Raw genomic sequence first — 25,193 nt, 5'->3', positions numbered from 1 at the left:
TGAATATTCAGTATCAATATTGTTGTGAAACACTAAACACCACCAATATGTCACGGTTTTAAACGAAAATTACATAAATAGCTTACCATACCGTAGTAAAAAAGGGACGGAAAAAACGTAACTGTTTTCTGCTCTTTAGTCGAGTTGTTGTCTTTTTAAAACATTCCCAGTTTCCATTCTCAGTTCTATTAAGGGATTGCCAAACTCATAAGTTATAATAAACTGCATGTAGTCAAACTTATGTTTAATGTTGGTTATATATTATGAATAAGACTTTTTAGATACTTGATACCAATTTGGTGTGCACTGTGCGAGTCTTAGCTGGAATACTATCCAGTATGATTGAACGGAAAGTTTTAAAAAACAAAACCATAAAATATTCATAAAGTTTCAAAATCTAAATGTTTCTTACCAGAAAAATCAGAGGAAAATTAGGAGATGTGGTATGATTTCCAATGAGCTAATTATCAAACTAAGATATAATTTTTGTTTTAGAGAGTTTTGTATTGTAAGGTCAAGCTGCAATAAACAATCATGGTTAATTGGTCGTGTCTCATATTTTCATATGACTAAAACTTCACTAAAATAGTCGAAAAAAATCTATTTATCTTCTCTTTTCTTTTCATTAATTTTTCTCAAAATAGCTGTCCATTTGTAAACACAACATGGAATGTCGATTTCAATTGCCGTAAATTCATCAAATCTCCAAAACCAAACCGTACATTGCACTTTTAGATTATTTTTTAAGGGTGATACATTGTTGGCACATACATTTTTGTTTTATTGATGTATGATACTCATAGGGTAACCGATTAAGAAATGTGGAATGCAAATATTTCAAAGTATCATAGTTGCACTGTTATCTTTTACAGACGATTGTTGTAAAAACGCTTGTTGAACTTTATACACAAATTGAACCAAAGGAATTAACAACAGATTATGGAGGCCACCTCACATACGACCATGATGCTTGGATCTTTCTACACAAGGTAACAGTACATAAAGTCGCAATCGTGTTTACTCGACGAAACAGCATCGAATAACCGTATCATATCAAAACTGTGCTGCAATTTGTTTTCTCTCCCAAAACAGCGGCTTTCTGCAATTGACATTAGTAATCTTCAAAACTAAAGTTTGAGTCACGCAATCTCATCTTGGTCGTCCTTCAGTCACGAGAGTCACGTAATCTCGTCTTGGTCGGCCTTCATTCACGTAATCTCGTCTTGGTCGTCCTTCAGTCACGAGATTCCTACATTGCTATAAATGTTATTCGGTTAATGGTACTCAATGGTATGTTTCCTGTGAAATATATTAAGAATTTTATTTCCTTATCTTTGAATGAAGGTTGTTCTCTGACGTAATATTTCTTCCTTATCTTCAATATTTTTGTCTGTATTTTCTGTTTCAAAGTAGGAAAACATTGTTGTGATTTTTATGTGAAAACATTAAAAGTTGTTCGATTTGTGTCTCTTTTAATTGTCCGCCTGAACTTCCGTTGTCAGATTCCTTGTTTATCCGGAAAAGAACCACCTACATATTTGTTTTTATTTTACGAACGACCTACATGTAACACTGAGTGTTTCTCATTATTTACAGATATATTGATTTATTCTTATTTTTTATTACCAATGAAAATGTATCCCCGGAAAAAAATGTGGACAGTATTCAAAGGTCGATTGCTATATCTATAGAAAACTATGTATACTCTGACCGAAGTAAATTTTCCAAAAGTGTAAAATTTATGTTCAATAATGAACCATATTGGTAGCAGGAATAAAAAAAACACTATTTAAGTCAGGATTATTGTTGTGTACTAATACAATCTTCATTTTGTTCACGAACAGAAGCCTTCTACTTTGTAACCGTAAATTCTTCAGATTCTGCACTCAGTCTCTTACAGAGCTGAAATTTGCTAATTGGTCGAAATAATAAAACATATATAAACATTTAAATAAAGTACAACTGACTTCGTAAGTAATAATAACATGATTCCGTTCACTTGTCTATAGATGATGAGTATCTGTCTTAATTTTGTTTGATTTCATGGTCATTAATATTTTGTAGAAAATTCTGCCCACACTCGCCCAGTCTGAAGATGTTAAGGACAGACTCCATAGTGTCAAAGACAAGGCTCTGTTAATGGCAGATTATGATATAATTAGTCACACAGCTGATCTGCTAAAGACACTCCACTGTGAACTTGAAGAGCAATTCAATTCATTGATACGGTAAGTCGTGTCGTTGCAAATTTTCAGAATAAAAGATTATCAGTTACATAATGGGCTAGTGTGCTAGTGACCTAATACGATATAAATGGGGTCGTAAATTCCATTAAATTTAATTTTAAAGAAAACAAACTAAGTACAAGACTTACAAAGCATAGAGCCTCCTGACTTGGGACAGGCTCGAAAATGCGATGAGACATGTTTTGTTCAGCCCTCCCTCTGTACATGTACTTCTGGCCAATGTTGAATAATCAAACAAAAAGCAATACGCACAGTACAACTCAGTTTAAAGAAGTCCGAGTCCGATGTCAAATGAACACTTATATATATTTACGTTTGAGGTGTTTTCTAAAAACAAAAATTGTAATAATGATCAACATATTTCCAACAATGTATACATATTGATCAATACATTTCAACATGTCTCTTCAATAACGGATTTGCTGTAATTTGTCGTCTAAAACGTACCAGAGCTGTTTTAAGTCAGTAACCTGCAAACGTCTTTGAGCAGCTAGAAACTCAGGTTATGACCCTTCACAAAGGACGGCCTGTTGACTCTATGCGACAAAATAAATACGCACTAAGGTACTATCCAAATGCTGAATTATATCTGATGTCTCGTGTTTGGAAAGTAGCACGCCTCCTAAGCGTAAACGAATCTTTGCAACGACCCTTTGTTCTTTCCGTAGATATTGCACGGCAAAATGTCAGCTCCTGATGAACCTGTCCTTGTTGATCATTGAAATGTCTTGGGTTTTTTTCAATTTGTTCGACCATTATCTGCCAGAAATATGTGTTAGCTCGACGTTTTAGAAAACAAAATTTTGTAGTTCACAGGCCATTTGAACATATAACGTGAATAAGGCACTATTGAAATAAACAAATAATTAACACTTTCTAAATACACAGTGATATGACATGCCATTGAAATGGGTCACCTTTTCCAGCTTGAAAAAATGTTAATATGAAACTATTAGAAATATATGATAAGGTCAATAAAGGTCCAAATACGTTTTTTTTTTGTATTTGAAAAGCCCTGTAATTTTTGCACAGCCGAAAGTCTTGCCGTAAGTTAACATTACATAAAGAATCTTAAACTAAAATATTCTACTTTTCCAACACACCACACGAAAACCTACCAACATTGGAAAAGGCCACATTTTTACAAAGGAACTATATGAAAAGGTACACATTTTAAAGATATATATTACATGAAAAGGATGTGGTAACAAAACCCCAGCAACACCCCTATTAATTTTATATAAGTATTGAAGTGTACCCTCCCCAAGACCGTTATTGACCATCTGTTTCACAGATGACAACATATATATTCCAAACTACAACCTTGTCCTCTTTTCTCCCAACGTGACCTACCGAATGAGACTAATCCCCGAATCGTCATTTATAGTCTCAGATAGTAGTTAACAACACCAGAGCAATGTCTACTTAAAAGGATGGTTGCTTCAAACCTCGCAAATCTTTTGAATCTACTACGGTGTGTCCCATTGCCAGCGGGACTATCTGCACCATATCTTTTTAACTCGTTTGTGGATTCTTTACTTACACTTTGACTGAAGGTGCAAATTGTACCTGCTTTTTTGAATTCTAAATCATAGTGCCTCGTTATCATGTCGCTCCATATAATTGATGAACGTAGTCTAAACCCATCCTTGTAAAACAATTCCATGCAGGCATAGTTAAGCAATAAAAAGAATCAAGTTGATTAAATTTCAAATAATTAAACGCTATTCATCAAAAAATGAATTAAATACAAGACTCCGCATCCGTTATATGTATTAAACGTATTTAGTTTTTATCGTAAGCTGATTTTGATATTCATTCAGTATAACATGTCTTTATGCATTTTGCAATTAAAGTACACTTAAAACACCGAGTATACTGAAAGTTTAGTCATACTGGTTGATAAAATACCATATAAAGATTGAAAGATATATAATAGTTGTTAACGAATTAGCAGAAGGTTAAGTTACCAGTAAACTTAAACGAAACAACAGCAATTAAAACATATATAAGATCACTAGATATATTTTAATAGGTCACAATAAGACATTAAAACATATCAATAAATTCTGACCTTTGCTAGACGTGTTGTGAAATAACTTAACAGTGGTTGTCACAGATCTGAAAGTAACAACACATTTTAAACGGACAAGGAAGATATAAATGAAATAATACAAAAAACAGCAAAACACAAGTGAATCAAAACTAGTCAACCTATTTAAAAAAAAATGATATTACAGGACAAAACAACAACTTTTTATATACTGTGGATTCATTAATATTCGTTGGATACCATTTTCGTGGATTTTGTGGGTACAAGGGAACCACGAGTTCAAATATTGAACGAATTTCAAAATTTTCTAAAGGAATGTATGTAGAATTTGTCAAAACCACGAAATTAAATATCCACGTATATGCAAATTTTGTACCCACCAAAATAAATGAATCCACAGTATCTTAGTTTTAAAGCAACGAACGAGCAGATGCTGCATGGAGCTATATTATACCAAGAAGCTATGACTTATAGTTCCTGCCAAAATGATACGATAATTTCATATATATGCGCGATATTTTAAAGATATAGCGCTGCTGATAACAGGAACTACATCATCGAAAGAACTGGAACTTGTGACTTGGTAATCAATTGAATCTTTATGCTTTTTTTTCAAAAAGTTATGACTTGAAGATGCTTTAACAAAAAAATACGTAGCGGTCCGACGGCCGGGTACAAACCAGAATACTCCGCTTCGAATTCCATGGAATCAGGGGTACACAAAAGATAATAGATCAAATCTTACAAACACAAAAAAACAAACGATATCAACAGTATAAACCTAACCCATAAACATCATATTAGACTAAACAAACCTTGTTTGATGTTACTATCTTAAAATGCTTGATAAAATACTAGTAGGTAAATAGTGACTTGTATGAAGGAACAAGCAATAGGAAGGTCGATGCTCTAAAGATTTCGAACTCATTTTTGTCTTTCAAAATGTTTGTGTATTCAATTAAGCGAACAAAATTCAAGCAACACATTAAATCATATTTGTGATCGCGGTTGACGGAATAATTTTAGAGCCTGTGTATTTGAAAGCCTAGGCCGCTTTCTGCTCCTTTGTAGCTTTGTTGTCTCTTTGACACATTCCCCATTTCCATTCGTAATTTTAATGGTTGATCATAATGGCAGATTGCTGTTTACTAAGAACCTACGAAAAGAAAAAAATCTTCTCGGTAGCATTCTCACCATTTCGTCGATGATTTGTTTTTTAATCTTTGACAAGTACGGTAATTCCTTTGCTTTTGAAGGTTACTGATACTTTCTGCCTCTTAACATTTTTAAACGTGCACCACGACAAAACAAAAGCTTAAACTGCTTTCCTTTCTTTGACTCTTGAGTAACTATGTCTTTCTTTATTATGTCGACAATCTTTATTACGTAGTGTTATAATTCGTGGATTGTTGATTTATATTTGGACTTTAAACTTCATAGTGTTGTCTGGAATTGTACTTAAATTTCTTGATTACCCCTTATTTTTAATTATATGCTCTCCCTTATCAATATATGCAACTGTCATACAAGGGAGAGGTTTAGCTAGCTATCAAACCAGGTTCAATCCACCATTTTCTGAATAACAAAACGCCTGTACAAGGAATATGGCAGTTGTTGTCCATTTGTTTGATGTGTTTGAGCTTTTGATTTTGCCATTTGATTAGGGACTTTCCGTTTTGAATTTTCCTCTGAGTTCAGTATTTTGGTGATTTTACTTTCCCCCTAGTGCATAGACTGACTCTCAAGATGGGAAATGAACTCGATTATTGTCTGGCAAATATACCTACAGTTTAATTGTCACTACCAGAAATGTCTTCATATCAATAGAATTAAGATAGAACATAGTTCTAATGAATTTCATACTTATATGCTGATAAAAAAATGTTTGTATAAGACATCTTTTATTGGCTCAAATCTAAACTAAGTATTAACCTCGATATATCAAACCAACGTTCCTTTGACAGTTGATGTAGTAAATATATATTTGGTTCGACTGTCTCTAATACAGTATATAACCAATACATTTTTTCGTAAGAGGTAACTGTTTTAGAGCATACAGGCTATTTTAAAAAAAGTAGTCAAATGCTTATGTTTAATTGTTTTTTCCCTAACTATAGCATCAACAGAATCGAATGGTACTGTTATTGCTAGAACGTTTATAAAATGACCGAACAAGATTTTATATACATAGTTTTCAAGATGTTGTATTTGTATATTCAGACACAGTGACATTGATTTAACAGTTGAAAAATGCAAGCAGACTTTACACCATCTTGATGATCCAGACGAAGACAGTTCAATCTCAAATGTTCATCCTTCACTAAGAACACAAATAGTTACACAGATCAGAAATGCGTTTACCGATCTCTCATCAACCCAGATAGAATTAGAGGCTATTTGGAAATCTGTTGACGAAGGAATAAGAAAACAGATCAGCTTAAAAGAAAAGAAAGAAGAAGCAGACAAGGTAATAATTGTGTTTTCTAATGGTATTTGCTTACGTCATCACCAAGATTAGATGTTTTGATATCAGTATTGAACATTTATAGTTGTTTTCGAAATCTCCTCTAATTAAAAATGTCTCCAACCGGGTGCTTCTTTGTTTAATTTAGTTTCTTGTTTTCAACAAACACACATGCATACGCACGTACGCATGCACAAGCTTTATATAGATATAAAAAATATTGACAAACATTGTCTGAAGATCGCTCTTTGACCTATAATGGTTTTTTTTCATTTACAAAGTGTCACTTGGATTAGATGAAGAGTTGTGTCATTGACACTCATACCACATTTTCTTATATCTTCCGATTAGCAGCTATCATCATATACTATGTTACACACTTATTTGAAGTCGACGAGGAAAGGCATCTGTTCTAGTTGGTCGATAAGTCTTGATCATTTAACACAGTGCAGCAACAAATCCCGATGCGTTTAGAACAATACTTTGCTACAATAAAGCAGATGCAAATAAAAATTGACAGGAAAAATGTCAGACGAAGTTGATATATAGAACCAAATACAATTTGAAAATGCACTTGCTACTTGCATTCGATGTGAATCATTATATTTCGTCTATTTCAACAATATAAACTATGAAAAGTTGTCTCCCTTATCTCATACAGGGATAACTCTTTCCGGGATATGTACATGACAGTTAGACAGATTAAATATTTCACAAACAAAGATAAATTAAACCTTTAATATTTTACAATTCCATAATGTTTTTGAACATATTTTACAATTTCATATTGTTATGAATATATTTTACAATTCCATATGGTTTTTGAACATGACAGTTTAATGTACTCATATGTTTTCATTGAAATGAAAAATCGTAACAGCGCGCCTCGAATGGCAAACACATAAACATTATTTTTTTTTGGAGGACACCCATGCTTTTGAAATTCAAAAAGTGTGAACATACACAAGCGTAACTTAGCAATTAAGATATCTAAACGTTAAATGATGACGAAGAGGGCATATTACTGATGGTAAATGGGAATCTTCTCTTCATCTTCGTACTTTATTTGGCCTTTTAAAACATTTTTTGGTTCGAGCTTGACTGATGATTCTTTTGTAGACGAAACGCGCGTTTGGCGTTAATATAAAATTTTAATCCTGGTATCTATGATGAGTTTATTGGTTAAGAAATGAAATAGACCTTTACATGAAATATTGGTATGATTCTTTATCGTAAGTTCACTGGAATATATATGATTTAATTATGAGACAGTTAGAAGAAAGACAAATACAATGACACATACATAGTAAAAAAAATACTAAAAAGTAACCGTAGTAATATAGTATTTCGTTAATTGTTGTTCCTTTCTTTTAAATAAAAATTGTTTCCGTGTTCTGCGTTTGGCGTTTGGGGGCTTTCATCGACTGATGATGATTCATTCTTCCCATCGGTATCTTCTGTCTTATATCATAGAAGAGGTGCGAAAGATACCAAAGGGACAGTCAAACTCATAGATTCTTCCCTAAATCCTCTTAGTGCAGGGGAAGTGGAAGGGGGGAATAAAAAACGGAGAAGGACGGTTTACTTGAATGAAATATGCTATAATGAAATTCTGTTTTTTAGTTATGTATGGAAATAACAGAGAGGTACTGGCCTTTGATGGCTCAACACCCTAATATAGGCACAAATCTTAGTCAAGCAGAACTCTACAGGACGCATTTTAAATCGTTACTGTATGACCCAGCGAAGGTAAGAATGATAGACATATTAAAATAGCATTTAAAATCTGAGGATAGTATACCGTGAGCTACATGCTGTGTCAACCTAAAAACTTGAGAGACATTGTAAATTGACCATAATCAGTTTGGCTAATAGATCCATCTTGTAATGATTCAATTGAAGACTAATTCATATTGAAATGCATTATTCTGCAAATGACCATGTTGGTATATGGGCTTATAATGGCAAAAAAACACACATAGTTAATTGAATTATAATTTACAATAACAACAGTAAACACCAAACATATTCTGTCGCATCAACATTACACCAGTTACTAACACCTCTTGTTTATCTAGACCATATAAAAATATAAAAACGAAGAGATATAAAAAAAGTTAAAATACCTTTTATCAGGATGTATAATTAAAGATTCATCGCTAATTGAAAAACAACTGTAAGCCAAGAACATTTGAACAATAATCAAACTTTATTAGTTATATGAACTTGTTCACGCAGTTTGATCAATTCTATCATGATGTTCTATAATACAATGGTCAAAATTACATTTCAGGAAATTATAGCAGATGCTACAGGAATTTTGGAAACACTACAACGAATGGACGTTAGAGATATTGCTCAACAAGATGGCATCAAAACAATTGTCGAGAGACTGACAAATACAATCCACCCCTTTGCCACTCAGCTAAATGAAATTAATCAGATTTATGTAGAAATGCACGTCTTTTTTCTAGTTTATGAAAAGGTATGTACTTATACATATTAAAATATTAACAAAAACACCGAGGTTAATTAAACAAATAAGAAATCTATAAAACCTGAAAAAGTCAAACATCAATTTTATTACTGCATTAAGTAAAGGACTTTATGCATCCATAAATTTTAAAACACAATGACAACCATTATAACGTCTCGACTTTAAACATGTTGTAAATAATTTAAGAGAGACTTACCGTGATATGCCGTCAACACGAACTATATACAGCAAACACATTTATCGCACATAGTCACGTACAATATCCTTGAATTACGGCAAGTACAATATTGTTTAAATAGTGTTTTTTATTTATATTTATCGAACAGATACAATTTATTGCAAACACCCGCGCAAAGAGCGATATTGAAATGTGAAGATTGCATGTCTACTTTTAATATTGGCTTTGTCAACTCCTGAAAGAATATTTAATGTTGTCAAAGTATTGTTAAGGATAAAGAAAAATAATAATTGTTTTTGTTGATTTAGTTGATTTTTATTTGAGAATAGTTATTTTATATTATGATGTGGTATTACGTAAAATCTGGTTTTGATTCAAAGCAAAAAGTTAGAAAGTAAGGTTACACTCGTATGCAAAATGACAAACTAGTCGAAAAATAAGTTGTGATTTCGAATCCCGCACGTGGCAAGTGCTTTCGACTTCTATCTTAATTGGCAAGAATTACCGGTTTTCCTATCGATGTTCAGTGGTCTCTCTGGGCACTCCGGTTTCCTCCATCAATACCAACCGACCGCAACGAAATAACAAACATACATGAAAGTGACGTTTAACACATATAAGTTTATCAATAAAAAAAATGACTTAAAATTATCTTATCATTACAAAAACTATCATTCATTTGCTCAAAGGAACGAAGTAGTTCAAGTGATGTTTGTCTACTACCTTTCGACTTTCTCCGAAAAGAAACTCACAATCCCTTATGTTTTCATTATGCCCTTTAACATGATGCTCGTTTTACACGCTGCACTATGTTGATCTTTAATTAAGACTGTTGGATTTCTTTTGCAGAAAACCATTAAGACATTTAACTTATTGAAAACTAAAAGAATTTCCACGTTAAAACCTTCCATCTCTCTTTCTTACTTTCTATTTGAAAAAAACACGTTGTGGTGTGCGTCATGATTTCGCTACAAATTCTAATTCATCATTTTAAAATGCACGTTCATTATTTATTTTAAGGATTTTGACTTATTTGCGTCAATAAATTGTCCATAAACATCTTCTTTTGGGAGACTTTTATTGCGATTGACATTTAAATTTTAACACGAGAGCTTGGACTATGTTATATTGTTTAATAATTGATATTTCATAATCAATTACATATAACATTATGACCAAAAACATCACTTTAATACAGCTGTAGAATTAACGCATTAAGTATTCATTGATGCAAGTTGGATAATATGATAACATTTGAAGTCATAATTATACCAGATCATGTGACAAATTTAAACATGAACAACTTTGTCAACCGACTTCATGATTAAATACCGTTTTGCTAATTAGGCACCAATTTCAATTTCAAAAATTAATGTGATTTGATGAAACGACAAAAATAGTCACTGGTTTATTTTAATTTTTACCTAAAAGTTTCCTTGTATTATTAAAAACTTAAATTTCGTTTTAAATTTAATAAGAAGTTTGAGCAATTTTATTACAACAATACATAATACGTTATTAGGTATACAGGTACTAAATACAATACAGATAATACTACTTTTCATGTCTAGAAAGTTCATAAAAGAGAGACCAGAGATGCATATTGGACATTAAGTATATAAACCTGCCAACGCCATGGCTAAAAAGGAAAAAAAGACTAACTGACAAACATTGGTACACAAATCATAACATGGCAAACTAAATACCGAGCAATACGAACCCAAATTATTACAAATATATTAAATGGAAGCATTTTTTTCAAATGATTATCTAGTATTAAGATGCATATATGACTGATATTTTTATTGTGTATTATTTAAACAATTAAAAGACTCTCACTGGTAAATGCTTTGATTATTATACCTTCATATTTTTAAATTTTCTTATCTTATAATATTTCCTTTTAAAACTTAATATGCATGATCTCTGCCTTTCAGACATTTAACATTTCCATTTCAACAACAGCAGTTCAAAATTTTTATATTGGTTTCATTTAGGCATCTTTTGTTGCATAAAACAAGCTCATAGATGCTTGAAAATATTGACCAAAAATTGTTTTACCACTCTCATAAAAACAGAGCTCTAATTAAATTGGTATCTTCCACAGGCACTTTTATGGTACAAGAAAGCTTTGGATATCATTCCGACATCGCTATGTAGTCGAGCTGCTAATGGTGACAGTAACATTTTAAGCACGCCACCTGGATGGAGAAACTCAGTACAGGCTTTTCTCCGAAAACACCCTGCACCACGTGATGATCACATTGCGCATATTGATGTAAATATACCTGACATTGTTGATCGTACAACTGTGAACCAGGCGCAACTACTAGCTGACAGGTAATAGTTTCAAATATGCTAGGTTGTTAGTTTGCCAAAAGAAAGGGTACACACATCAAAAATGAATACAACAAGGTAATAGTGTTATGTTATGATAACGAAAAGACAACATGACAGACAGCAATCAATTCTATCATTGAAATACACGCTTCTTAATTTTGAGACATTCTGAAGCGTATAAAAAGTTATATTAACATCGGAACAGAACATATGACGTCATACTACTGTGTGCAAAAGACTAGAGCAACAACTATTTTTAATTTAACAAAATAAGAGTGTTGACCATAAGAGAAAAAAAGGTTTAACACCTTGTGGGAATTGATATAGCTCGATATTAACTCTCGTTATTTAATTGAAAATGTAATATGTGACTATCCGAAGGCTAGTTTATTAGCATGTTGAAATTAATAACTGGAGTTCAAATAAAAGATCGGAGTATACATGCATAGGCATTAAGTCAACTTGCTTAAATGATGCAAATAATCCTCTATTGGATACCAATTTTTAACGATAAAAACACTTCCCCCAAAGAACACTCCTGCTGTCAATTTATGGCAAGAAAACAATCAAGCAAGACATTTTGACAATGAAGTGAAAGAATCGACATGAATTATTGAATGTCAATTCCTTACCTAACCATAAAGAGCATCAGCTAAGATTATCATTGTCAATGTTTTGATGTAGTTTTCGACCAGTAATGTCTTACACGTTTTTTGTATTGTTTATAAAATACGACGATAGCTAAGATGTATCAGACACTTCTCTGTAAAGTTACAAGTTTTCAAGTGAACTTTTAGAAAATATATTGTTTTGTTTTTGCAACACACCCTTTATATTTTGATATTTGACCTTTTATATTTTGATATTTGACCTTTCACGTTGCATACCTTTTAATGGTTGAAGGAGAGGAAACAATGAGTCTGAACTATTTAGTTTTCGATACATATGTTTTGAAATCAGAAGCATTTCCATATACATGATCTAATTAAAAAGTAGGATTAACATCTTTAAATCAAGTGTAAACTTTAAATCTGAATAAAACATGGATTGTGACCGAAAAATGGTACTATTATGTACGTAAAACTAGGGAATTCTACCCCATCCATATATCGTACAGAAGCATGACCATGTCTAAATTTTATATTCATTTTAACATTTTTGTTTAGGGGCCAACTTAAGCACACCTCTAGGTGGGTTTTGTCTCTCGCTGTATTGAAGACCCATCCATTGGTGGCATTCAGCTTATTTGTACTCTTTTGTCGGTTTGTTGTCCCTTTGACACATTCCCCATTTCCAATTTCAATTTTAGTGTCCTAAGTATCTTTTTGTAAGTCTCCAAATCAAACAAATGAGAGCCGAATGTATGCAAATGCAAATGTATCTATCACAAGAACCAGTTTTTTATTTGTTTTCAAATACAATCTTCATTTGTACAATTTATATTGACAATTATATTATACACCTGTGAGTAAGCTGAGAATTGATTATAAGAACATCTTCCGGCTGGTCTAGTCAGATATTAAGATATTAAATGGCAAAGCATCCAATAAGTGATTCGTTGTGAACTTTATATCTTTATAACAAACAAATGAAATTTATATGAAAATTGCCGCAAGGTATTGTATAAAACAATAGAATATCTATACTCTTGTCGGCGACTTTATGGATAAACCGATGCTTTTGAATAAATCATAAATATTAATAAGAGACTCATATTTGAATAATCCAATTAACTTGCACCAAGAAACAAGTTGAAGAAAAGGCATCTTTCATGTTTCAAGTTCAATTTAATTGTAAAAATCAATACCTGAAATGACAGATAAATTTTCTATTGTTATGTTCTGTCGTTGTACTCTCAAACAACAGAACAAACACATAGTCTACGAGGTAAATTAATAACGACCATCAGATCTCAGATAATTTGATGGATCGGTTAAATTGTAATTCGGACAAAACTTGATTTATATTATTAGAGGATTAGATATGATATGTTTTCAGCCTAATTAATTTGAGGGAATTAGATTTTTTATAATTAAGAACCATTCATTCAAAATCTTTTTGTTTTCGAAATAAGACATTTTTCCTGAAAGTCAAAGGGATAATGTCTCGACAAATGTTCTGATCCGTATTCAACATTGAAATTATCATTAGATTTGTCAGACAATAATTTTGATGAATTTTACGGTTGGTTTGCATTGTTCAAGGATAAAACGGTTAATGACATTTAACAAAAAAAGTACGCAAAACGAGTGCAAGCGATCGCATTGTCGGTTTGTGGAACTCTTGAGTACACAAAAAAGACCTATCTGTCTCCAGCATCGCATCATGACTAATTTAAGAAAGACATGATTGAAAACATTCAAACCCTTTAAACTGAAGTATATCTTGCGACAAGGAATTGTCATAATTCCTTGTCGCAAGATCCGAAGCACTATGTAGGAATTTTTGGTCTTCAATGCTCTTCACTTCAACTTCGTACTTTATTTGACCTTTTAATATTTTTTTGATTCGAGCGTCACTGATGAATCTTTTGTAGACGAAACGCGCGTGGCGTAAATATAAAATTTCAATCCTGGTATATATGATGAGTTTATTGAAATTAGTAGTAATCATTGTGATCATTTCTTTCTATTTTAGGTTGCGTTTATTGATATCAATATTACGGGGTAACAAACTTGAGGCTAATTTATTGTGTCACGTGTATGAATGGAAAATAGAGACTATGTCGAACACTGGTGAATTACTTGCAACAGAAGAAGAGGGGGACCAGTTGGAATGTGTGAATTTAATGTCTGGTAGAAAGTTTCGACATGGTAATATTGTACCGAAAAGGCGAACTGGCAAGGTATATAGTAATCAGGATAGACCAAGACTCCATCGACGTGAAGCAGCTTCAGTAATAGACCGTAGAACACAGAAACAGCATGATATGTTACGTCGAACGTCATCAGCTGATACCGATAAACAGTTACTGAATTATTTTGACAGTCAAGGGCTTGGGAAATCAAAGTATAAATGTGCAAGTGAATTTTCGCTTAACCATTCACCGGGACAAGTCAATAATACTGATATTGACAATGTTGTACAGTTTATTCAAAAGTTAACATCTTCAAGGTCAATGAGCAGTGACAAAAAGTTGCATTATGTCTCAGAACTCATACTTAATTTAGAACTTGACAATGACGATGGCAATCATCTCCCAAAAATGTCACGAAGACGATTTTCACCTTCGGCAAAAATCATTAGAAAGATATCAAGAAAAGGTTCTGTCACAGACAAAAAACCTGCTGAGGAAATATCAGCGCTAAATCGTCGTTTATGCCGATCCCTTGATAATATTCTTGATATCGATTTAGATTCATTTACCAATGATCAAGACAGATTAGATCAATCCAAGTCCATGTTTCATATCCCAAATGATCATCATTTAAGTAGAGCATATATCAAAAACGGGCATGGATTTAGTGATGTTCCTGAAACCAGCGAAATGTCTTCAAAAGAAAGCATAGATTCAATAGTAACAGATGGAGGTTCATCTCGACTCCTAACGACCAAAGAAAATATGCATGATTCGTTTGATGGGAGAAAAAAACCGCCAGAATTTCCCAGCAAACAGGTAAACGACACTCAAAACTTGCAAGCCAATTCAGGATCCTACATTATATTTCATAAGCATTCGAGAGAAAGAAGCATCGATTGTTTTCCAAAAGAAAACAGAAGCAAAGATATAAATAAGGAATCTATGCAAACTGATAATCATATTGAGAGTGATAACGACAAGAGATCAACTGAAGAGTCAAAAGAGAATTTTAAACGGAAGTCAGTGACTCGGATTGCTAGTATCTATAAAAATAGGTATGGATGTATTATTTACCAGCCATGCAATCTGCAAATTGAAATCTTGTATTAATGTTTTTACAATTTGAATATTTTAACCTCCAATTTACTGATAATCAGCTTCTGTTGTACGAAATAATATTGTACAGATAATAAGGAATCATGGATTTTATTAGTGTTATTACATTATAATATGTTATTTATGTTTAGAGCATTAAATTACTCTATTGTTTGCTTGAATGTATTATTGCTAAACAAATACATAATTGGAGGGAAATGATTGTTTAACAATGACACGAATTAAATAGTAGGACTTCCTTCATTTGATTTTCTGAGTATTAAGTGCATTTGCTAATAAACCTTTGTGAATAAAATATAATAGTTGATAAATAATAAATATTCATATGGAGCTGATCTCTATTCTTTTCCCGATTCATGTAAATCCCTTGGTTACTGTTTGTTAGCTTGACTTTCTATCATTAGTCTATTTTGTTTATGAGATTATAATATCGGTAAACATCTATCGCCCAATATATACCATAGTGTTTTATTTGACATTTAAAATTTCAGAAGATCCTGGAACCTGCCTCACAAGAATGAAATCTTAAACACAGAAACAGTGTCTCATGTTTTACCTGATAGTGAGTTTGATTCGCCTCTCCAGGTATATATCCTGCAACTATTAACACCTGCACTCTATAACTTACCTTTCCCAATCTGAGATTTGAGCAACCACTACAAATAGTAATAAAGATAAAGACATAACCTTTGTCATTCAAGGTATTCCTGTCATCAACAATTACCTTTCTTTTCTTCTTTACTTAGATTTCAAACATTATTTTATCTTGTATTATACCTGCATGTATAACCTATAAATGGGTCGTCTCCAAGCTCGTTTTTAGTTCAGGCAATTTGAATTGCTTTTTTCCAATAACTTTCTGTTTGCATCTTTAATCACATTTGACAATTTTAAGACTATGGATCTGTTTATTGGTCGTACCCAAATTGAATAATTATCAAATCATTGGTCGTTGCTTACCGATCACAGCGTTTTAATGTACATCATTTCAAATCTCTTAACTAGAATGTATTATGTTCTGATTCAGAGAGGTGCTTATTTGTTTTTTTAGAAGTGGTTAAATTCTTTACACTGCTTTCTGATGAACATATATTTTTAATGAAGGTTCCGTATTTTATCATTTGATCAGCGCGATAAGTATACTATCATGCCTGTGTATAACTTAGATTTTTAAAAAATGATTTTAGAGTTGCAATTCCGTACAGTATATGTGAGTGAAACTAAATTAACGGCATATTATGCATTGTTGTTTGTTTACTAATCCAAAATAAATTTGTATATCGTTGGTTGTTATCTATAAAACTTGATATTATATTCTAAATCATTATATGTATGACTTTAAAGTACATGCACTCCGCCGAAGCGAAAATAATTAATTTATTTAGGTTAACTATTAAATTTCATAGATTTAGTTACGATGACATATTTGAATAATCCTAATACTATTTCAGACGAAAGCAGCCAGGAGGAAAATTAGCGGTTCTTTATATGATGTACAGAAAACCTCATCATTCGAAGAATTTGACTTTTCAAGTGGTATTTTTGGTAGTGCTCCCCGAAAATCAATGCTTAGCCTGTCAACAGACTTGGGGTATGATAGTCAACATGACCACCTTCAAACTGATGACCCAAATATAAAATCAAACGAGTTCCAGAAAGATAGACGACATTCAATTACCTGTGGGACTAGCGTACTTAAACTTCGTAGGAGTTCGTCTAATGAACTGAATGGTCAGATAAAATCTCACATATTACAGTCGAATCAGGGTAATTTCAAAGAATATAAAGTATGACGTTGCAAATAGATTATGTATGTATAAAAAATGTGTGTTGTACTTCTTCTATGATAATTTCAAAACAAAATATCGTTGGCGCTTAATTACTTGTTCTATGAAAGAGCGGTGAAAGATACCAGAGGAACAATAAAACTCATAAATCAAAAATAAACTGACAACGCGATGGCTTAAAATGAAAAAGATAAACAGACAAATAATAGTACACAAGAAACAACATACAAAACTAAAGACTGAGCAACACGAATCCCACCAAAAAATTGGGGTGATCTCAGGTGCTCCAGAAGGGTAAGCAGATCCTGTTCAACATGTGGCACCCGTGGTGTTGCGCATGTTATTACAAACCCGGTAAATAGTTTAATTTGGTAGGTCACATTCATGAAAAGGGAAGTGGATTGTAGTAACGACATAAGAAACATATCCGATATTATCTGTGAAATGGTTATTCCATAATGGTCAACCAACTCGTGATGGCGTCCGTAAAATTTACGAAGTAATGATCTCAACTTTACCATTAAAGATATGGCATATCCGCGTTACAAATGTGAAAATTAATGACAGACAGTCATTTATTTGATATTAATTCTTTCTGCCTGTTTGAGTCATTAAAGGCGTGATACTTACAACATAAACCATGGACCTAAATTTTAGAAAGCTTTAAATGAAAAGGAAATAAAGAAAGCTTCCATTTATTAATTGATTAAATGATAAATAAATCAATACAATTCAGTCAAGGTAAACTTTGACCTTAATGTAAACGAGCTTATACCAAAAGTCACAAAGAGGAAACCTTTACAAAATAACACAAGAAATTAAAAATTATGCAAAATTCTAATCGAAAAGTTATTTAACAAATGGCAAAATGAAAAGTTTAAACACACCAAACAAATAAAATACAACTTGGTGCAGTCAATTTCTTATGTAGAAATGGTGGATTAAACCTGGTTTTATAGTTAGCTCAACTCTCACTTGTATGAAAGTCTCATAAAATACCAATATATTGAAAACAATGTGTGAAGAAAACAGACAAGCATAATACTTAAAAATGTCAAAATATGGCTACTGCAGTCAACCGTGTGTTATAAGTTTATCACTATAAAAAGAAAAAGAAAAACGACACGTAGACACGATATTAACAAAGCACAAAAGCAACAATGAAAGACTAGAATGCATCAAATAACCATAGCACAATAAAACAATGAGAATATGTATAAATAACGTGCAATTCGTAAAAGGTACTACCAAAAATGGACTTACTGTTAATGTTGAATTTAACAATGGCATATAAAAAGAACACTATGACAGTTAATTAAGAGAACCATAATGTATTATTTGTTATGTTGATACGAACTATATATCAACAACGACTAGGTATCTTCGGACGAATATGTTATTTTAAGGACAAAAATGTTCAATGATAACTATGGTTCATCAACTGTTTCACAGACACTGCTGAAGTTTTGTAGTTCGCGTAGCAGCTACTAGCTATTTGAATACCAAATGAGTTTGGAATTGTACATACCATATGCAATTAGAGTTGGTATATTAATGCTAAGGTTGAGCAAATGCATAATTTAAATTTAAAATCGTCTCGTTTGTCATAAATTCTGATATTGAGATAACCACTTTTTTTTTTTTTTTATAAATTTGAGGTATAAGCAAAAATAAACAACCCAAAAAGCAATGTCTATTCTGTCTTGGACCCCAATCATAACACGTTTGGATTGTTATTTGAAAAACGGTATCAGTATATCTAAATTGATATTAAATGATCTGGCTTCTGTGGTCTTTTTGTTTTTTTTAAATGTCTGAAGGGACTCATGTGCGTAATAGAAGAGATCGGAAAGGAGAGACGCAAAGTTCGTTCTCATAAAAAAATGAACCTCGACGTGATCATGTGTTCCTCTGTGCAGCATTAACGTGCACGATGTTAATGTTTGTAAAATTATTATTGTTATTTTCAGAAAATGTATGGAATTAACAGTTTTTTTTATCAAATCTGCAATATTTCATGTAATCACAATTTTTATATTAAATATTTTAATAGATGTTTTCATTTGTGATCATACACAATGCATAGTGCTGTCATTCCGTACTTCTCCGAATGAGCCTTATTTAAACACAACACTTAAAGACCATAATATCTCCTAGAAAAAGAACCTTGTAGCTATTGACCAAAAGTTGGCAATGGAATTAGGCTCGGTTTATAGTTTCCAAGGTGGAACTGAATAAACTATTTTAATTACACTGAATAACTTTATTTTGGAAACTGTTTTTGAGGATAGCACACAAAATAACAAAATGGCCATAAGTGACATCTTTTCTATAGAAAATGTACAACTGGTTAGAGTGATGCAAGAATGAAAAGGTCTATGGTATTTTTGCAGATATAACGATTAAAAAACTAAAAATGGATAGAAAACGATGTCACTAGAAATTTAATTCTATTAAACAATATGAAAATAAGTTAAACTTCAAATTCTTAAAGCTTTAATTGAATTATTGAAAACAATTTAGGGGTCGCTAAACATTATTGTATAATGAATAGTCTAGATAATTGTATTAAACCAATTATTAAAAATATTTGTATAAATATATGAGTTTCATGTGCACAGCACGTGTGCCTTGAAAACATCTAGTTGTAAGCTTCTTTGCGGATGAGATACAATAAGATGAAAGAATAATATACATTGTATGTTCCCTCTTCATTGCACACGACGTAATTACAGAACTTTGTTAGGCATAAGGCAAATGCTTTAGAAGGCAAATGCCCTAAACGTCTGTGACAGTTAAACGGAAAGTGTATAAAAGCTTAAAACAATTTTTACATGATTTTTTTATTAGTTGTAAGTTGCTTTGAACTAATTGTCAGTAAATGTACTTGGTATCTTTTTGTTTTTGGGATGTATAAGTACCCGGCCATGTCCACTTGTATTTGTAATAGTTGTATTTTTATCCATCTGATGATTTAAGCCTTTTTTCAACTGATTTTTATAGTTAATTTTTATGTTTTACTGTTACGCTACTGATCAAGGTTAGGGGATGTTTGGATCCCGCTAACATGTTTAACCCCGTCACATTCTGTATATATGTGCCTGTCCCAGGTCAGGAGCCTGTAATTTTCCGATGTCTTTTGTTTGTTCAAGGTGTTACATATTTGTTTTTCGTTCATTTTTGTACATAAATTAGGCAGTAAGTTTTCTCGTTAGAATTGTTTTACATTGTCAATTCGTTTTAAGAAACATGTGATTTACACACACACATACACGAACTACTACCTAAATTCTTTGAATGGAAAATCACATATGCTATGTATGAATATGAAGTAAAAAGTAAAATAATAAAAATACCGAACTCCGAGAAAAATGTGTTATTCCTGACTTGGCACAGGCATTGTCTTAGGTAGAAAATGGTGGATTGAACGTGGTTTATAGCTACAAAAAAAAACGTGTATGACAGTCGCATAGAATTTGTTTAAAATTTCTCTATTTCATATTGGCTCCACTTTTCTATAGAATCCATTATGATTTTTGAGTTATCTAATAAATGTTGATTCTATGTTGGCGTAGACAATAACACAGATGCATATGTAAAGTATATATCTTATTTCTCTAATTGATATCTTTGTTCAATATTATCCTGAGCATTTTATTGTTATTTATCAATTTAATTTATTGTCATCGACAATGTTCAGTCTGCAGTTAACCATTTATAATGTGATCGGTTGAAATATGCAAATCTGGCAGCATATGTATTTTGAAACTTTAATATTTTAATTTTGTAAATGTTAGGTTTATAGGGAGAAAACACGAACAGTACATCATTGTTGTAAAATCTTAGAATGTTGTCTTTATCAATTCTAAGATGTTAACATCTTTAAAAGTTTGATAGATGTCAGTCCGATTGTAAACATTAAATGCTGTCCAGCTATTAGCACTTATGGTCATACGTCCAGTCGATTATTGTACATGATAATGTTTTACTCAGACTGCTTATGACGTCTTTACACTTAATCCGTTGTGTGTGTACTGATTGACATTTAAGTCTGGGGGGAAATGGTTAGATGAAATTGCTTTGCACTAGCTTTTAGTTATTGCGAGTACTATTAGATCAGTATTTGTGTTTTTTTTCTCTCAATTTCCTCTATTGCTGCTAAAAGCTGATCTGCTGAACGAAAATCTTCCCAACCTTGTTTTTTGACAGACTGTGCTTAATGTTGACCAATCACCAAATTGTTCAATTGTCCCAACCCATGAACCTATAACCAAGTTGTTGTTGTAAGCTATAATGTTATGCGTTGTATTTAAAATATATCCTTCTTTTTTGAGTTTCCACATTTTGTCGTACGAGGTCTTTTTGTAGCTTACTAAATTTTGTTGGTATTGTTAATGGTCGAAAGCAGTAAGGTGGACTTTAATACTTCACCACTTTATCCTTTGTTCCTTATTGATATTTGTCTCATTAGCTATCTTACCATATCTTTTTAGCAGTTTTCTTTTCATTTTATTCACCCATGTACTTATATTTTACTTATTTTGCACTTAATTGTGAAAGTATGTACTTTATATTGTACTAAGTCTTACTGATAACTACTTAACTTTTTTGTTGGCGTCTTTGTCAAATTTACTATTCTTTTTAGAAGTCTTTGTTCGTTGACTTCTATGTTAGTTTGAATTTTTAAATCAGTAGTTTGTGTGTCTGTGATGCATGTTTACACAGATTTAGCTGCCTGGTCAAAATAACGGTCAAATTAAACCGTAAATTATGCCAATAAGAAGATGTGGTATGATTGTCAATGAGACAAATCTCCACAGACGACCAAATGACACAAAAATTAACAACTATAAAACACCATGTAGTCTTCAAGAATGAAAAAATCCCATACAACATATTCAGCTTTAAAAGGGCCCGAATTTACAAATGTAAAACAATTTAAACAAGAAAACGTGCACTCATTGCTTTGGCTACTAAATAACGCCTGCATTTTGGAGAAGCAACAAAAGCAATGAAATATCTTTGGTTTTGACAGAACCAGATATATTTTTCCTATATACACGCTTCCACGAGACATACAAGGCGGTTAATTCGATCAAGAAAAATAAATATGTTATAAATGGAATAATTAGCAATTAGGCAAATAACCCACATAAACTTTTCTTACATACACAATTACAATTATCATTATTTGTATTAAAAAAATATAAATGGATAAAAATCATTTTCCCCTTTGGATACAGCCTTAATTAACGTTGACAAGGATGTTTTAAACGTAAATGCTAAGAGAAATGCTTCATCCCGACCTTAATTTCCGCTTTATATTTTAGAAACACAATTATTTCTGTGAATAATTCTGGACAACCAATTTTATAACCATAGGATAAAGAAATGAATATTCTTAAATTAACGTAATTGATATTGCAATTATAGAAAAATACTTCCAAAACAACTTCCTCTGACGGTATCAATTCCAATAACAAATGTCTCATGGAAGTAAAAAATGACATATCAAATTACTACCGAAATATACAGACAGTTTAAAATCATATATTGACATGTTTTTATTCCTCTTGAAATATAGAAATAGAAACTGCGTAGCTTCAAGGGTTTATTAAAAAAACCCAGAGAAAATGTAAAAAGAAATCATGGTGATTGCTTATATCTATATCATTAATCTTCATGCTCTTTCTCTGAATTATATGCTAAACAAAACGACTTTGACTTAAGTGATCTATAATTGATTCAGACGACAATATATGTCTTTAGCTATAGGTGATATGTCTTCTCCCAAATGAACTTGTTAACGTAAGATTTAATATTGGAATTTTCATGTTACAAGATGTACATTGTATCCAATACTTTTATCTTAAATGTAATACGTTGATACTTTCTATGGATCATTTGTAGTGTATCTTGCCATATGGAACAAATAGTCAGAATTAAAGAACTATTATATCTATTACTGACATAACGGCTATATCTTTTGAACCTTATTAATGCTTGATATTGTCTTTTACTCTAAATTTCTCCAGAGTAGATATGTTGCCAACTAATAACCAAATCTTATGTAATCGTCATCTACACATTAATTCAAATTATTCGTCAATGTCTTGTTTCTTCAGAAACATCAAACATCGCTCAATCAATTCCTTGCTATCGGATACTACTAATAAGCATACAGGTACACAGAGCGTTTCCAATATCAGTCTAACAATGCGATCAAAAACTTTAATTTTGTAAGTTCAATAATGCTAACATTAGTGATGAGACGACATCCAAACGACACACATAGACTATTTTAGTTATTTTGAGTTCCTCATCTTTGCACACTTATGCAGGTTTACATGTTTTAAATGATAAAATGTAGATTATGTTATCATCAAAACAATGAGGATGCATTCTAAACTCAGTTCTAACCCTATTGTATTGACTTGTCGGTTTCTTCTCATTTTCAATTGGCTTTTGATGTTACCATTCTGAGAGTGAACAGAGATACGAATCTAGGATCGTACTTTTTAATGATATTAATTGATGATATATTTGTCAAAATAAAGATTAATTTGTTTATGAACCTGTTTATGTGAGGTGTGATTATTTTTTCAAATGGATACACATAACGAGAGTGACCGTAAGCTATTTAAATAAGAGATTCATTTAATGTCACCCTTACCAAATCATGAACTTTTTCCTTGGTTTATTTGGGTGTACGCATTGTGATACTCCTAGTACCGCTATTACAATTTGATGAAACATTTTACAATAATTAAGCATAGTTATAACACCTGTGTGCATTTGAAATACATATACTGTGATTGTTTTCCTATCTTTCGTAACTTACATCATTTTCAAATATAGTTTGCAGATGTCGATTTTACAATGTCCTTGACAACACTGTTTTTTGTAAATTATAAATTTTGAAAAGACGTCAATATGTGCATCATAGTCCACTGCTAAAATGGGGATAAAATGGATTGCACGAGACTTGTTTGTCAAGGTCGAGAAGCATTCGAAGCAGTAGATTAGATCTTCTTTTTTAGCATCAATTTTTAACAGACATTTGTGGAAGCATAAACATATTTAGAAAAGTGTTTAGCAAATAAGTAGTGTGAATCGATAACCTTTCAATTGGAAAAAGAAGGTATCATAACGGAAGAAAAACAACCACTGACAATTACTGGTTGCAAAAGGAAATTAAATCCATGTCCGTTACGACAGAGTAGTATTTATTTATGTTTCTTTTTCTGTGGAAAAAATGTCACTTAATTAAGAAAGTTTTTTTTTCAATATCAACCTTACTTTAGACAGAGACAAATCTACAAGGATGTGTTTGGTGTAGTTTTTCTTTGTTATTTTTCTGCATAGGATAATGCTCTAAACTGTAATATTTTATAACTGTATAATCTAAACAAAATACATGTGACACATACTGGGGCACGTGAAATAAGATCACTTTTGTGAATAGATCTTTACACTCTCAACAAGTTCATAATTGTAATACACAGTAATAACCAAGGTTATGCATATAAAATATTCAAATTTGTGCAATGGAGATAATTAATTGGAAATGCAAGTTTGTATTTATTAAGCTTCAAATATATAATGTTAAGTAATACAATTGTATCAATTGAGAAATGTTTGCCGTTTATTCATCATTACATGATAGGTTAGTATCACATACAGTTTTTTTAATGCAGGATTTAATCATGAGT

The 25,193-nt window shown here is 31.8% G+C and overlaps 1 protein-coding gene across 1 annotated transcript in view; it reads left to right on the top strand.

Annotated features, from left to right (window-relative positions):
* LOC139481170 (uncharacterized) overlaps positions 1 to 17,529 on the top strand; it is a 34,198-nt gene extending 16,669 nt beyond the window's left edge. The window contains exons 5-13 of the mRNA XM_071264326.1: positions 873 to 989; positions 2,065 to 2,228; positions 6,520 to 6,766; positions 8,387 to 8,512; positions 9,057 to 9,248; positions 11,546 to 11,778; positions 14,416 to 15,633; positions 16,186 to 16,279; positions 17,146 to 17,529. Coding sequence (XP_071120427.1) covers positions 873 to 989; positions 2,065 to 2,228; positions 6,520 to 6,766; positions 8,387 to 8,512; positions 9,057 to 9,248; positions 11,546 to 11,778; positions 14,416 to 15,633; positions 16,186 to 16,279; positions 17,146 to 17,487 — 2,733 coding nt within the window. The 3' untranslated portion in view covers positions 17,488 to 17,529. The remainder of the gene's footprint in view (positions 1 to 872; positions 990 to 2,064; positions 2,229 to 6,519; positions 6,767 to 8,386; positions 8,513 to 9,056; positions 9,249 to 11,545; positions 11,779 to 14,415; positions 15,634 to 16,185; positions 16,280 to 17,145) is intronic.
* The last annotated feature ends 7,664 nt before the right edge of the window (positions 17,530 to 25,193 follow it).

This window comes from Mytilus edulis, chromosome 7 (assembly GCF_963676685.1).
Source record: "Mytilus edulis chromosome 7, xbMytEdul2.2, whole genome shotgun sequence".
NCBI classification, from domain to species: Eukaryota; Metazoa; Mollusca; class Bivalvia; order Mytilida; family Mytilidae; genus Mytilus; species Mytilus edulis.
The sequence above is the reverse complement of the archived record's forward strand: the minus strand, read 5'-3'. Positions and strand labels throughout refer to the sequence as shown.